This window comes from Theileria annulata, chromosome 4 (assembly GCF_000003225.4).
Source record: "Theileria annulata chromosome 4, complete sequence, *** SEQUENCING IN PROGRESS ***".
Classification (NCBI taxonomy): Eukaryota; Apicomplexa; class Aconoidasida; order Piroplasmida; family Theileriidae; genus Theileria; species Theileria annulata.
In genome coordinates this window covers 1485948-1501017 of record NC_011098.1, presented here as the reverse complement: position 1 = coordinate 1501017, position 15070 = coordinate 1485948, and the positions used below count along the sequence as shown (strand labels likewise).

At 34.1% G+C, this 15070-nt stretch overlaps 8 protein-coding genes across 8 annotated transcripts, besides 7 other annotated features; 6 read left to right on the top strand and 2 right to left on the bottom strand.

Annotated features, from left to right (window-relative positions):
• Positions 1 to 65: 65 nt before the first annotated feature.
• TA10100 (RNA-binding protein, putative) lies at positions 66 to 1783 on the top strand (the record flags this gene model as incomplete). Its single annotated transcript, XM_948307.1, has 5 exons — positions 66 to 408; positions 441 to 518; positions 548 to 711; positions 758 to 908; positions 978 to 1783. 5 exons carry the CDS (start codon positions 66 to 68, stop codon positions 1781 to 1783), a joined length of 1542 nt encoding a protein of 513 aa, XP_953400.1.
• A 768-nt stretch (positions 1784 to 2551) lies between these two features.
• Positions 2552 to 3575, top strand: TA10105 (uncharacterized protein; the record flags this gene model as incomplete). Its single annotated transcript, XM_948306.1, has 8 exons — positions 2552 to 2627; positions 2701 to 2768; positions 2810 to 2919; positions 3008 to 3071; positions 3104 to 3178; positions 3207 to 3260; positions 3290 to 3362; positions 3397 to 3575. The coding sequence occupies 8 exons, from the start codon at positions 2552 to 2554 to the stop codon at positions 3573 to 3575; spliced, it is 699 nt and encodes a 232-aa protein (XP_953399.1).
• A 193-nt stretch (positions 3576 to 3768) lies between these two features.
• Positions 3769 to 4685, bottom strand: TA10110 (uncharacterized protein; the record flags this gene model as incomplete). Its single annotated transcript, XM_948305.1, has 3 exons — positions 3769 to 3896; positions 4011 to 4238; positions 4322 to 4685. The coding sequence occupies 3 exons, from the start codon at positions 4683 to 4685 to the stop codon at positions 3769 to 3771; spliced, it is 720 nt and encodes a 239-aa protein (XP_953398.1).
• Positions 4060 to 4128: a sequence feature (5 probable transmembrane helices predicted for TA10110 by TMHMM2.0 at aa 20-37, 57-79, 91-113, 117-139 and 159-181).
• Positions 4186 to 4238: a sequence feature (5 probable transmembrane helices predicted for TA10110 by TMHMM2.0 at aa 20-37, 57-79, 91-113, 117-139 and 159-181).
• Positions 4322 to 4337: a sequence feature (5 probable transmembrane helices predicted for TA10110 by TMHMM2.0 at aa 20-37, 57-79, 91-113, 117-139 and 159-181).
• Positions 4347 to 4415: a sequence feature (5 probable transmembrane helices predicted for TA10110 by TMHMM2.0 at aa 20-37, 57-79, 91-113, 117-139 and 159-181).
• Positions 4449 to 4517: a sequence feature (5 probable transmembrane helices predicted for TA10110 by TMHMM2.0 at aa 20-37, 57-79, 91-113, 117-139 and 159-181).
• Positions 4569 to 4685: a sequence feature (Signal anchor predicted for TA10110 by SignalP 2.0 HMM (Signal peptide probability 0.016, signal anchor probability 0.950) with cleavage site probability 0.009 between residues 39 and 40).
• Positions 4575 to 4628: a sequence feature (5 probable transmembrane helices predicted for TA10110 by TMHMM2.0 at aa 20-37, 57-79, 91-113, 117-139 and 159-181).
• Positions 4686 to 5096: 411 nt separating the features above from the next.
• On the top strand, positions 5097 to 5907 carry TA10115 (uncharacterized protein; the record flags this gene model as incomplete). The annotated part of the gene is made up of 4 exons (XM_948304.1): positions 5097 to 5162; positions 5193 to 5534; positions 5574 to 5674; positions 5802 to 5907. The coding sequence occupies 4 exons, from the start codon at positions 5097 to 5099 to the stop codon at positions 5905 to 5907; spliced, it is 615 nt and encodes a 204-aa protein (XP_953397.1).
• Positions 5908 to 6252: 345 nt separating this feature from the next.
• TA10120 (proteasome subunit, putative) lies at positions 6253 to 8031 on the top strand (the record flags this gene model as incomplete). The annotated part of the gene is made up of 1 exon (XM_948303.1): positions 6253 to 8031. One exon carries the CDS (start codon positions 6253 to 6255, stop codon positions 8029 to 8031), a length of 1779 nt encoding a protein of 592 aa, XP_953396.1.
• A 153-nt stretch (positions 8032 to 8184) lies between these two features.
• TA10125 (uncharacterized protein) lies at positions 8185 to 10602 on the top strand (the record flags this gene model as incomplete). Its single annotated transcript, XM_948302.1, has 9 exons — positions 8185 to 8232; positions 8374 to 8468; positions 8544 to 8826; positions 8861 to 9050; positions 9112 to 9288; positions 9346 to 9564; positions 9623 to 9741; positions 9771 to 9885; positions 9956 to 10602. 9 exons carry the CDS (start codon positions 8185 to 8187, stop codon positions 10600 to 10602), a joined length of 1893 nt encoding a protein of 630 aa, XP_953395.1.
• A 307-nt stretch (positions 10603 to 10909) lies between these two features.
• On the top strand, positions 10910 to 12815 carry TA10130 (glycosyl transferase, putative; the record flags this gene model as incomplete). Its single annotated transcript, XM_948301.1, has 11 exons — positions 10910 to 11027; positions 11067 to 11266; positions 11369 to 11488; positions 11518 to 11640; positions 11725 to 11881; positions 11941 to 12018; positions 12050 to 12145; positions 12180 to 12235; positions 12269 to 12385; positions 12443 to 12484; positions 12516 to 12815. The coding sequence occupies 11 exons, from the start codon at positions 10910 to 10912 to the stop codon at positions 12813 to 12815; spliced, it is 1407 nt and encodes a 468-aa protein (XP_953394.1).
• An 87-nt stretch (positions 12816 to 12902) lies between these two features.
• Positions 12903 to 15042, bottom strand: TA10135 (uncharacterized protein; the record flags this gene model as incomplete). Its single annotated transcript, XM_948300.1, has 10 exons — positions 12903 to 13043; positions 13078 to 13161; positions 13191 to 13292; positions 13321 to 13461; positions 13492 to 13558; positions 13593 to 13691; positions 13751 to 14088; positions 14130 to 14330; positions 14717 to 14853; positions 14943 to 15042. The coding sequence occupies 10 exons, from the start codon at positions 15040 to 15042 to the stop codon at positions 12903 to 12905; spliced, it is 1410 nt and encodes a 469-aa protein (XP_953393.1).
• Positions 15043 to 15070: the final 28 nt, after the last annotated feature.

Sequence of the window (15070 nt, the reverse complement as noted above, 5' to 3'; positions counted from 1 at the left end):
ATCCCAACTTATTTGTTGTTATTGTAATTTATTCATAATTGTTAAAATTTTAGAATACAAACAAAATGGCAAGGAAGAACAAAGCAGCAGATAAAGATAAAGATAAGGAAAGTGAGGCTAAAGCCACCGAAGGATCCAAAACTGACAACAAGGAAAAATTAGACCCCGTTCCAAAGAAGGAAATCGAAGAAAACAGCGATAAAGAAACAGAAACAGAGGAAGATGTTAAAACTGAAGTGAAAAAAGAGTCTGAGAAAAAAAAGGAGTCTGAAAAGGCAAAGGAGGAGAAAAACAAAGAACATCAAGCAACGACCACTGTCGCCCCTGAAACATTTTTGACCACAGTTGTCCCTACTCCAGTAATTGAGAAGCCTCCATCAGGTACTATTAATACTAACATAACTATTTGTTTATAATATAATTTTTTAATAATTTTTTAGCGATCGCCACAGTTAATACGCTCATTGATTCGACGTTAAAGTTCTTTGTCGGTGGCCTACATCCCAACACAGATGAAGGTATTTTTTACTTGAAAAATCTTGTTTAGGCGAATTGTCCGCCCACTTCGCCAAGTATGGACAAATCCTGGCCTCACAAGTCATGAGGGATATGGCAACAGGAAGACACAGAGGGTTCGGTTTTGTAACCCTAAAGGTACAACCAAACACGATGAGTGTCTTCAAAGATACACACGTTGTTTCCGGAAAGAGGGTAAGTGATTATTATAATATTATAAATGGGTTATAAAAAATTATAGGTTGATGTCAGGGCAATGCAAACTGATGTTGCTGCTAGCTTGAGGAAGAAGATCTTTGTAGGAGGGTTATCAAAAGCCCTCAACGAGGAAATGCTCCAAGAGTACTTTTCCAAATTTGGAGAGGTCGACAAAGTTACGATTATGCGTCAACGTATTTCCTAGTTAAATATTCATTTTTACAAATAATATTCTAATTAAACTATTAATAAATAAATTTTAGTTGATGGGACTTCGAGAGGATTTGGGTTCATAGTATTCATGACTGAGGAAGGAGCTACGGGGTCACTAAAGAACCCAACTCACTTTGTGTATGGGAACAAGGTTGATGTTAGAGCAGCAGAAACTAGACCAAAGACAACATCCGCAGCCCCTGCGACTACAGTATATCCCTACGGAGTGGTACAGAGCCCTGCTGACATGTACTCAGCCTCGCAAATGTATCGACCACAAGCTGCTTATGACCCATCTCAGTACGCAAACATGACCCAGCAACAGATGCTCCAACAGTACCCACAGTACCAACTCTTGCAGCAACAAATGGTTCAACAACAAATGGCAATGGCAGGCACGTACGGAAACTACTACTCAACCTCAGGACAACAACCAACCTCAAATCAAACTGCGTCCACTTCAACAAATTCTTCAAATCCTTACGCTGCAACCTCTGCCACAACCGCAAACCCCTACGCAACGGCCACTGCTTCCACAGCTAACCCATACGCAGCTGCCGCAACAACTACAGCAAATCCCTACGCTACTGCGTCCAATAACACAACAAACCCTTACGCTGCTGCTGCTACTACAACAGCAAACCCCTATGCAGCCGCAACCGCGTCTGCCAATCCATACGCCGCTGCCTCAGGTATTCAAACTTTTCATTTAGATAATTTATTTACATCAAATCGGTTAATCAATAATTTAGTAGCGTATGGAGCATACCGAGGAAAGGACCAGTCTGCCTATCAGGCTGGTGCTACCCACACAGACGTTTCATCTTCAAGGGCCTACAGACAGCACCCATATTGATATTTAGAATATTTATTGATTACTTATCAGTAATTATCAATAATTACGTTATTCAATATTTTAATTATCATTAAAATATAATTCTTTTCGATATCAGTTTTATATCATTATTCAGCTACCTTCCATAAATTCGATATATATCTGTTTCTATCCACTAAATACCAACCTTGCTAAATAACCAGACCATTATATACCAGTATATACCATCCCACTTATATACCTGTAAATATCGACTCTTTAAATACCCATATCTAACCAACACTCTATATAACAACTTTGATTATACCGGTATATATTCCACTAGAGATACTATCCTCTATATATTCCACTAAACTAAGATAGCTTCCGTTACATAACCGAGTAAATATCCCAGCTTCTATTTACCAGTAGATTTCTACTTAAGTATTTAGTTTCATTAGAGATATTTATGAAATTTAACCGTTGCTGTTCTGTTTCCCCTGATTATGTATTTATCTCTATCCATTATCCTATTTATTAATATGATTCTCTCCACTATTCATGTTATATAATTTGTAAATTTTACACAATGTATAATATATGTATTAATTCAACGAAGTTCACACAGAATCAAGTAGATTATTAATTATTTAACGATGCATAGATATCACGATTCAGTAAATTCAAATTCGATGTAAAATACGCCAAAATCTCAACCTCAACTAAGATTCCAAAGGTAAATACAAATACAAACATGTATACTCAATAAAACTAATTGAAATTTAGAATAATGGAGTTGTATCAGCACACATGCTCAAGTCGGAAATCGACATAAATAGGATGAGGAATAAGCTCCTAAATCAAGGAGCAAATTTCGCAATTAAAGGTATTTATATATTGGAAAATTAATAACAAATAATAATTTTATCTCAAGGAAAATTTAATGAATAATAATTTAGATAAACTTGTACTAGTAAAAAGCTGTGATAGTCTTAACCATAAATCAGGAACAGCGATTCTGACACAGGTTACAAATTTACTTAAATAAAGAATGAAATCATAATTTAGAATGGATTCCTTGTTCTTTGGGGACAAAGTAACGGCAGTCTTGAGTCCTATAGGTCATTAATAACAGAATCAGAGGAGTGTGTAAAAGATATTTTAAATGTGATTTTAGGGTAGACAAAATACCACTTGATTCATATCATGAAACGCTTGATTTTACTGAAACTACCGGGTAACGCAGTATCTATTCATTATATTTAGAGAAACAAGGCTCTGTGATGGGAAGATCCTAATCACAAACTCTGATGAACGTGAATATGATGAGGTAAATTTTTTATAGTTTGGCTTTATTTGTAGATAGCAACATCATTAGCTCTTATGACTGCTGTTAAACTAAACTTCCTGGAGTGGGATATAAAGAGGAACCTTGAGGTTTGGAACCTCTTAACATATTTTTCAGATAAGGAACACCCAACTTCTGAGTCTAAAAAATTCATTAGTTTCACAAAACTTGGTAATTAGAAATCAGTAAATTAAGTACAGGACAGAGTTGCTAAGGCATTATTTGAATTAGAAACTTACGCTCATGACTGTAGATACAGACTTAATCTCCAAGGTTGAAAATATAAAATAAATTAGCTCATGTTTAGGTTTGTTAGAATATCCCGATGTTCTATGGGATTATGACAAACAGTGTGATTTGTTTAACCGTATCCAATCACTTTTTGAGATCCCTAAAAGACTTGATCACCTAAACCACAGGTTATTAAATAATTTTAACATGTTACAGAATATCTTGGACTTTGGAAACATTGAATTCATATTCTGAATATGTAAGACACAAACATTCCTCCAGACTTGAAAAGGTTTCCAAAACATCTTTTAACCTGTTGAATTTTAGATTATCATCGCCTTAATTTCAATTGAGTTGCTTGTCGGATTAATCCAAACAATAATCTCAAGACATAAAGTAGACTACTCTAACGCATAATATTATGGCTTATGTATTTATGTGTACTACATTATATGTTACATTTAAAATAATTATGAGTCACCCAATCTAATTCCTCTGCCAATAAAAATTCGTCCTCTGGGTTCAGGTGGTCTTGGATCGTACCGGAATCTAGACCCTCCCTGGTGAGCGGATCTTCTAAAGAGCTTTGAGAAAAGCCTATCTATCGATGTTGCCATAATGTCGAATACTTTAGGGGTTCGGATGAGGAAGTTATGGTATCCTGAAAAAAATGTGTGGATTTAACCTCACCTTTGCTTGGCAAAACTTCTCGAACTAAGTAGAACAGGTGGCCTGATATCATGCCCATAATGTCAACCCACAGGGATGAGCCCATAACTAGGTGCAAGAAAAGTAGTGCAAATGGAAGTTGATAGGCCTTAACGTTAAAGAAGTATATCGAAACGATCGTCCACATATCCCTCTTTGACCAGTAATAAATTATTGCGAACAGTAGAGAATCGGCCAAGTAAGGGTATCCTAAACATCATTTAAACTAGTTTAACTTTGTTATTAATATTAATAAATCTATTTATGAGAATAAATAGTATAAAAACACATACCGATTGGCCAGAAAAAGGCAGCGCTAATGCAGGCGAGCGAAATCGACTGAACGAATAGAAAGTAGAGGTATGCTCCAGGAGAGTGCAAAAACACTGAGTTATTCTCGAGTGAGGATGAAAACTGTGAAAATAAGAGGATAAAAAATATCCACCTGAGTGAAAAGGGTCCGACATATAGAAATGAAGTAACAAGGCGCCAAATTTGGAATTTTTGTAACACCAGTTCCCAGTTTAGTGAAAGTTTGTATGGGTCTAGGACCTTAAAGAATGAAAGTAAAGTAAGACCAAGAAGAACTGTGATAAATGTGCGAGTACATCTGGGAAGACCCATATACCAGGCTTCAGGCCCATGTTGATCAATCATTTGTTTATTTATATATTAATATAATTTGTTAGTTGTTTTAAAAAGTATTGGTCGATTTTAAACCGACTAATTGTAAAAAATGGCTGAAAAAATCATTTGATGTGATGGCACTGAGCCTGAAAATTCTATTAAAATCAAATAATCTACAAATTTGTTGAAAAAACAAAAACAAATTAAGGGTGAAAATATTATTTGAAGACTCACATTTATCAATCATAGTAAGGCAACACTATCGTGTTTAAATAAACAGTAATATATATTGTTATTGAACGAATTTATTTTTTAAATTGTTAATCAAAATTTTTAAATGTATTTTAGATGTAAATAGGCCTAAAAATAGCCATCCTTAAGTTTTTGTCATTGTTTTAAGTTCCACCTTCTTCTTCATGTAATTAATCCTAAACCTTAACAATGAACAATGAAAATTTTAACAAAGATATTGATGTTACAGAATCCATAGGAGATTCATCACCAGCTGTATTTTTTTATAAAAATAATTCCGTTTAGCAACACAACGATAGATCCTACCTCGCCCATTTGGTTAGTGAAATGATATTGGAATCTAAAATAAATGAATTCGACGAAAGAGCTTCCCATATGCTTGTGGATATATTACAGAGTAACAGCATAACGATTAATGGATTATTTATAGGAGAGGCATTGGCATTGCTAAAGGCTTCAGCTGAGAACAGCGAGAAGCGTTTATCATCTGAGAAGGAGAAATTATTCTGCGGTAGCAACTCGGCTAGTACATTAACAAAGCCAAATATGAAGGTGACTGAGGAAGATGCCCAGCTTGCCTGCCAAGACTATATAAATAACAACGTCGTTCAGCCAGGAATTTTGAGGGTATATATCTAATTAATCTATCAAATAATTAATAATTAGGATATTCTTGAGATACAAAAGTACGCCAACAATGTTAGAATTGGAAGTAAACCGTATCCATCTGGTTCACGGCAAAAATCGTACTCTTTATACAGAGGAGAGTAAGATAAATATTTATTATAATGCTATGATATCTAGGCTTTATAGTTAGTAGAATTATGTAAATAATAAATGAGCTTGGTAAAATAACAATTTAAAATCAATTGGTTGGTTTATATAATGATTTAGAGATGAGTTTGGTCAATTTCCTACTGGTCCAATTCCTCATTTACCAGAGAACATTTCAATCAACACCTTGGTAAATTATATACACATTCATAACATATTAATTTGACTAACTGAATTCTTTAGCTTCCGCACTGGGATATAGGTATTAAGGAAAATAAATCGTAGAATGTTTTATGAAGTCATTTTCATAATATTTTCTACAAATAGTCCCAACTTTTTCGAGTTTTATATTTAATTCTTTACACATAATCTAATCCTATATTATTTTGTGTTATATATTGACAAGATGTTCTTTTTTTTCGTTATTCTTTAATCATTAGGGTGGGGTGTTGAAATGTGAAAATTCATGGACTAACTGAAACAATTTTAATATTTTCTGTATATAATCTTGTTTTAAAAAAATGAATTAATATTTTTTATAAATTAGAAATAACATTTATAGTGTTTAATAATGGAAGTCGAGGAGATCCTCAATAGGTTCAACACCCTAAACCAGAAAAAATCAAAACTAGACGATTCAATTTCAGATAAGTGTTACCCAGGAGCTAAAATAGGATGCTGTACATACCCTATAGAACTTATGCAGGGATATGTGGAGCTCAACGAAGCTATTTTGGGAAACGACGTGCCAGGATCGGATGTCGACGGTTCTGATTCAAAATCGGAGCACAAACTAAAGGTATTGTCAGACGAGAGAGTAATGTACTTGTGCGAAAATGTAGTTTATGTAATTTCATACTATTTGGTGGAAACAGGACAAACAGACTCACTTTTCGGCTTCCTGGTCAGGAACGAGGATTTTTTCTCAATTTTACCTCAAGCAAAGACAGCAAAGATGATTCGGTCGATATTGGAGCGGTTGTCTCAGGAAGTTAAGGACTTGAACGTACTGTACAAAATCTTTTCAATTTACCGATCATGGTGTGACTCCAAGAAGAGGAAATTCCTGGGACTTCGTTTGGAGCTAAAGCTGGTTGTGATACTTATATTGATGAGAAGATTTACAGACGCATCTAAAAGGTTAAATGCACTTCAAAATGAGGTTAGAATTCTTGACGACAAGTCGCTACTTCTGGACATTTACCTGGTCCAGTCGAAGTTCTTCCTACTTTTGCGTAATTTTACGAAAATGAAGGTGTTCGTGAGTAACGCGAAGAATACGTCCACTAATATTAATACACCAGTGTACGTTACTGCAGAAATTGATCTGCTCACAGGGATTTTGTATCTCTGTGAGAAGGACTACAAAACAGCATACTCGTACTTGTTCGAAAGCTTTGAAGGCTTTCACATGTCACTATGTAATGCATACAGTTACCTGTACCCGAATTTAAACCGAGTCAAAAGAAAGAATCTAGATTTGACCATGTTAACTGAGGGAAAAAAGGCCCAGTTTAAGACAGATGATCTAAGTTTAAACAGCGACAAGGATAGATTTAGCTGCCATCCAACAACTTCGGACATTTCCCCAGTCTTCTTCACATTTTACAACTTGTACGACTACCACAGAGCCTCAGATAAGTTTGACCCTAACCAGAAGCTTGATCCTGTTGGCTCATTTTACCTTAAGTTTTACTCAATGCTGCCAGTACCAACCACTGACGACCTCGAGGTCGATGAGATTAACGATTACTTGGCTGAGCCTCAGCAACACAATTTGGACATTGATACCTTAGTGAGGGCCGACGAAAGGAAATTAGTCCAGGCGCTAAAGTACCTGATGTTGGCTGCCGTCCTGAGTGACCAGGGAACTGATCTTAACACCCTTCTAAGCGCCAAAAACAAACTTAAGTACGTGAATCACCTGGAGATTGTAATGATCACCAAAATCGGAAAGTGCTATAAGGAAAGCTCCCTCGTGCAGTTTGAACAGCTACTGATAGAGTATAAAGAAGTTATATCGATGGACCCGGTTCTTCACCACGAAGTTGAGAGTCTGTATGAATCTCTATTGGAGCGTAACATTTTGAGAATACTAAAGCCATATAGCGTAGTTCAATGTGAATTTATAGCCCAGAAACTCCAATTAACACCTGAGAAGGTCGAGAAAAAGCTGGCCGAAATGATACTCGACAAGAGACTAAATGGCACCATAGATCAAGGAACAAGAACGCTCGAAATCTACGACGATGTCGTTATCCATCCGATCTACGAAGATGTTTCCAAATCTATCTCTCACATGACCGAAGTCATCGAAACATTGTACGAAAAAGCACAACTTGCAATTTGACACACTATTTCTAATATGCTCAATATCGTAACAGTAAATAACATTATTTTATTTCATGTAACTATATTTTTTATTTTAAACGTATAATTATTGTATCATAATAATGATCATTTCTAAATTCACAAGCTTTATCATGGAATCCAGATTTAAACAATGTTTCACGGATTTATCACCAAAAATAAAAAGAAACACATTTTAGAAGTTAGTCTTTAAATATTTTTTTAAGTTGGATCTATAGAAATATAGAATAATATTATTTATTTGTATCAGTTTCCAGTAATCTTCATTTCGATTCCATACTAACTTATAATAGCTTATACATCTGTCATATATTTTGTATAGAGGAGGGTATACGAATATTTGGAAACATGTCAATGCGTCAAATTTACTGGAATTCTCGCAAAGGGAGAGAATATTTTAAATGTTTCTAAGAATGGGTATGTTCCGCTCTTAAATTCTTAGATAAAATAACAAATAAACTTCCAAAAATATAAATAAATCGTGAACTTTAGAGATCTTATCCTTTTGACCGGCAAATCCTGGGTTATTCTGCTAAGCAAAGAATACGACCTCTTAAACCCGCATATTTCTTCGAGTACCTTCCATGGAATTTATTCTTTTTTAGATGCACTATCGGGCTCATGTTGCTGTGATTATAACCTTATAGCATCTTCCATTGCCCCGCAATCTAGGATGTCGGTTAAAAAACTAGATTACAAAACAAGATGCACATCCTCGCTTTGGTACTCAGACGATAATTCCATTTTTTTAACGTCCGGAGACTACAAAATTGATGTAACTTTCCAAATAATAATGTTTGTAATTTTAGGTTTGGGATGCAGACGAGTTTGAAATAGCTTACTCATTCTCAGATTTGTCGAGCCTAGTTTCCTCAGTAACACTATCTAATCAAAACTCGGCTTATCCGCAAATAATAGCTGGACTATCTTGCGGCTCTATTACATTATGTGATACACGGCACGCTTCAGCTTCAATTTTTTGCAAACCGAGCTTTTCTTGTAAAGCATATTTATTTTATATACGCAATTTTGATGCCTAATAATATTAATGGTGTTGTAGCTCCATTGACGTGTATAAAATCCTTGAAACATAACGAGAACCAATTGATAGCGACCTACGATAATTTATTAATGCTGGTGTGGGATTTAAGAAGGTTTAACAAACCATTACATAAAATCACGAATGCTGATAAGTGTCGAAATGATCCAATAATTTGGGGATGCACAGTCAACTCATGTTAGTTTTTTTGAATTATGCTAATATTTATGATAAACTAATATAATATTATTGTAGCGTCGCAGAACTCAGTAACAAGAGTATTGCATGAAAAGGTCTCAGCGGATTTTAAATATGAAGATGACCTCTGGAATTATATCAGAGACCACGGCTCAGCCCCAAAGAAATCCAAGTCGCTGTCATTACCCATTAGGAAAAACAGTTTTATGGATCCAACTATTAAACACCGAAGAGTTCTCTCCTCCGACCACTCGATAAATTATAGTCGTTATTTAGGTAATGATTTTGGGTTTTTTGTTCTCCTTAATTACCTATATTCTGTTAATTTTTTTAGATGATAAACTTATGAATTCTGTAAAATATACGAATGGCGATTTTAATGGTATTGAAAAGGAATATAAAAACAAACAATTAAAAAAAAGAATAGAATTGAACTTACAACACACTCCCCCGGTAACTAATCCGTTGAATAAAGTTTTCAGAATTTTGCCCCTGACAATTCCAACTCAATTAAATCTCAAATGGTTCCAGATAAAAGATCTGAAGTTTGCACAGATATCCAAATTTCCGATCATGATTTCAATATCTACATAGCACGTAATTTTATATTTAAATAACTAAATTTTGTATATAAATTTGTATATAATTTATTTGATAATCTTTACAGACAAGGGTGGAATAATTGAATGCTATAACTCGAATACGTTCAAATTATTAAAGACGATAAACGTAAAGGAGTTTGATTCAAGCATGTCAAATGGAACAACCAAAAGCCATGACCAGAAGATTAAGATCCAACTGATGTCAGAAGATTCAGTTTTGGCCTTCAACAACATGGACCTCGTGGGCTTTGTTAACCTAAGAAATGATCAACTCATTAAGTATATCTTGGTTGAATCAAAAGATTCTCCACAACGAACAGGCCCAAATAGAGCAAACCAAAGATCTTTTTTCCATGATATCCATTTTGAAATGGGCATCATTAATGAATTACAAAGATTTACTCAGAATAATATGCCAAATAACCATGGAGAGCAAGAACATCGTGGGAACGAAGAAGGCAATCAGCTTGATGGACAAGACCTCATAGCGCAACAAGAAGCGTTAATTAGAAATAGACATTTCGAAAGACAGAGGGGAAATCGACGCGCTGCCACAGATGCAGCAATTACTAGAGGATTATCAAACTATTCGCGCGAAGAAATTGCGAAAGACATGAATATCAAGGACATTTCTACGACACCGTCAATTAGAGAAATCTACGTTACTAACGGATGTGGACAGCTTTTTGAAATTCACACAGGTACTACCTAAATCACCTATATTTATTCAACAACAACTTGTTCACTGGTGACTTGATCATCTACTAACACATACACATAAATTCTCTTGTAATAATTTTTTTAGATTATAAAAAAATTTTAAGGTAATAAATTTCTGTAATCTAATAAGTTTTAAACTTAATCTTTTGACTTCATTCCTACACATTTTTGTCGTGCTGAGATTCCACTTTTTTTTACGAAAACATTTTAGTTTTACACAATATGATCTAATTTATCAATGGTGTTTATAATTTGAGTTAAAATGGAGAAAACTTTGATGTTTCTAAAATTTGTACAATATGGCCGAGGTTAAGAAGAGACCAATTTCTGTTTTAATCGTTACAGAATACTTTTTCCCTACAATCGGCGGAGTTGAGCGCCACGTCTACAAACTAGCTGAATACCTTATAAAATTTGGTAAGCTCCTTGTTTTATTTAGTCCCTAATTGAAATTAGGCCTGAAAGTCGTTATTTTTACGAGAAATTTTGGCAACAGAAGGGTAGGAATAAGGTACCTGAGCAACGGAATCAAGGTCTATCATCACTGGAATGTCATGTTCCTCCCTCCATCAACCACTCCTACATTTTTTGATGCCTTTCCCTACTATCGCAGTGTTTTAATCAGAGAGAATGTTGACATAATACATATGCACATGGTTATTTTTAGAAAATTTCCACCTTATATAGTTATAAATCATTAAATAAATGTTATTTATAGCAAAATTACTCAATATAAATTCATTGATCAAATGTTTTAGGCTTCGAGTAGGTACAAGGGTGAATTCGAGCTGTGTGCTAATTTGTTGGATTACAGATTAATTTTTACTGACCACAGCCTATTTAGTATGTGTGATATAGGTCCCGTGTTTCTAAACGAGGTAGGACTCACTCAATAACAGCATCTTAGTATACGAGGATGTTTTCAATCTTCGATGACCACATGGTTGCAGTTTCAAACAAACACAGAGAAAACATGGTTCTAAGATCATACATAGATCCGAGGAAAATTTCCGTCGTCCCCAATGCATTGGTATGGGTTTACATTGTTTTACTTGCACTTTTATTGAAAACTGGCCATATTTGTCTCAATATCCACTAAACAGTATTAATGTAGGAATCAGATGATTTCAAGTGCAATGAGGAGCCTCTCTTGAAGGATAAAATAGTAATTGTGTACATTAGTAGATTATGTGAACGGAAGGGAATTGACTTACTGACTCAAGTTGTTCCAATAGTTTGCAAAAAACACGATAACGTTGATTTTATTATCGGTACCACAACTTAAGTTACCCCTTTCTCCACACTAATATTATATTTATATTTAATACAGGAGGTGGAGGACCTAAGTTATCTATGTTGAGAGGAATGGTGGACAAGCATTATTTACACGACAGGGTTAAGATTTTGGGTGACCAGTTGTTTTTCATAAAATTATGTAGGTTATATCCCAACACATGAAGTGAACAAGGTTCTGAGACAAGGACACATTTTCCTCAACACATCTCAAACTGAATCTTTCTGTATAGCTCTCTTGGGTACTTTATTTACTAAATCATATTTATTCTATAGAAGCTGCTTCCAGTGGACTAATACTGGTATCGACTGATGTTGGCGGAATTCCTGAAGTACGCATACTAAACTAGACATTAACGTGTTAGGTTTTACCTCATGATATAATTCTTCTCTCTGAATACGATCCAGTGGCAATTTCTAATAAAATCGACGAGGCGATTTCTATGCTACAGACTGCTGATACTTCCAGTTATCACCAGAGGGTCCCTTTATATTACATACAACTAATTTTTTTCTATACTGAATTATAAACTCTATAGGTTAAGCAGATGTATTCGTGGGAATCAGTAGCCAAGAAAACCGTATCACAATCACTATATATAATGTTTATAGTTGATGTTATATTATGATGTTTTAAATAAGCCGAGGATGACATTTCGTGAGAAGTTGTATAAATTATTGAGGAAAAAGAAAATCGGAGGTACTAATATACACACTCTAATTCTGTTTAGAGTTCTTTCTTTCTATTCTTTTGATCACTTCATACATTTTTTGGGCCATATACGAGTACCTTTTCCCAAGGTATTTCCTTACACTATTAAATACAAAAATTTAACTATGACATTAGGAGTGATATTGAGCTGGCACCAGATTGGTCTGAGAAGAATCGAAAAAATAAAAAAGACTAGATAAAAAGCTCCCCAAGGTCTCTATACAGTGTTTTTTGATTTAATAGAAAGTTCGCCTTGTATTCTATCTTCTCAATTCCTTTGAGCATTTCTATAACCATTTTATGTATAATGTTTTGTTACCGTATTGGATTTGTATATACGAGTTTAGCAAGTATTTAACCAGTGAATTTTTGAACTCCAACATCATTGACGGGATTTCATAGTATAATATGTTTGCTTCAATTAACCCCTAATAATTTTTTACAACTTATTTAAGTTATTACCAGTATGATTCTATTATTGATTGTCACGTTGTCCTTGACTCTGAGCCACTTTTTATTCAACAGATATCTTATAGTTTCAAACACCTAAGGCTGTTAATCACGTGAAAAGTTACCACGACTTTGAAATGGACTAAATTCTTCATGTTCAGCTTCATTTCCTCAATTGGCACACTACTCAGGAACCCATTCATCATATTCTCGAACTTTATTATATCCTAAGCATTAATTATAAAACAGTGAAACTGATTGGTATCTATATATTACTGAGTTAAAAGTGTCGTGGTGAAGTGTTTTCAGAAACAACTTGAACTGCTCCTCCCTTAGATAACTGATTTGTTCGTGTTTTGATTTATTTATCGGGAAATACTCATCATCCACCAAACTCTAAAATATTATAATTGAGGGAAAGATTACTTTAGATCCAGAGAGTATTTGCTGGACTGTTCCCAGACTAACTTTCTTAACGAACTCCTCATAATCTCTATAATTTGGAATTAATGTTTTAAACAACGTACTCTAGAACTTTGTTTATTAGACTCAGATTCCCGCCCGTAATTTTCCAAATGCACTTTATGAACTTTTCACCAAATTCCAATTTACTGCTCAAATAGTTCCTAAACAAGAATAAAGTGAATTTACAAAAAATAGCTGAAATTTAGTCAATTTAACTTACATAGCTTCTTCTTGTGAGATTTCATCTACTTGGTGGAAGATAAAATTATTTGAATCATAGATTCTGTTTATACTCATTGGATTATTTCCATTGTTACTGAACAACTTCTCATAATGTTTGTTAGTTAGAAGTAAAGGAATGGTTGAGTCGTTGGAGATGAACACTGAAGGGAGTGATGCGATTTGTAGGTTTAGTAGCAAGTTTGAAAGGAATACCAGTCCTCTATCACTGAGAAACGGTGAACTGACCAGGTGGTCAATTCCGTCATTACAAAATATCCAATTCATCTTCTCTTCTCTCATCATTAGCTTTATGGTTTCGAGCATATACGATATTACCTAATACGTATACCATTCACTATAAATGGTGTAAAATATACCCATTGTCCTGTTATTGAACTACTCGGAGGTGTGATATTTTGGCAATTTTCCATGTCAATTCGGCAGGCGACAGAGTTGATAAAAAGTAGGAAAAGTTGTGCTGAGTTGAAATTTCCTTGTTTAGAGACTCCAAATGATTTGGGATTTAGCTCATAAGTCATCATACTCAAGTTCCACCAGTCTCTAAAATTCATTCCCTCCTATAAAACTTGCACTAACGATTATAATAAAATAGCTAAGGCGTTAACAAACTACCTTTAGTGATGACACTGATTGCATCCATTTGTTGTTGGATTTTAGTAAAGTTGAATTTTCTACAAAAGGGTTAGTTTAATACAACCAAACTTAAATGATTGAAAAATGAGCCAATGTGTTGGTTGAATTTGGGAAATCTGACATTCAAATCCGAAAATACTCTTTCTCTAAGGAAATTTCATCATCTTTTATTTATGAATAAATATTTTTTGGAGTTACAGTTGTTTTTCGTTTGTTTGTGTTAGTTTAGACGCTGAATTTACTATGGAATCCACATACTTTACAAGCGCAGTCTATTGGAAGAGATGTGTTAGAATTCTTCGGTTTATACCTGAAAATTAAAATCTTTTACATTATTAAAATCGAAATATGTTGTGATGTGCGATTCTGTTCTACTATTTTTCAAGTGATCCAAGATTCCATGTATTAATGTAGTTTTTCCACGACCTTCTGGTCCAACCAGCCAAACTAATTATTTTTAATCATTAAAGCAACCATTTATAATTAATTTATATACAATTTATAGGTATAATTAGGTTATAATTAGGGTAAATTACTATATAAATGAAACAAACTCTGTTTATTTGTTGGTTTCGATATATTATTGACTATATTTAATTTTATATTTTTTATAGTTGAATTTATTATTCTATTCATAATAAATTCATTATTGTATTACATTAAA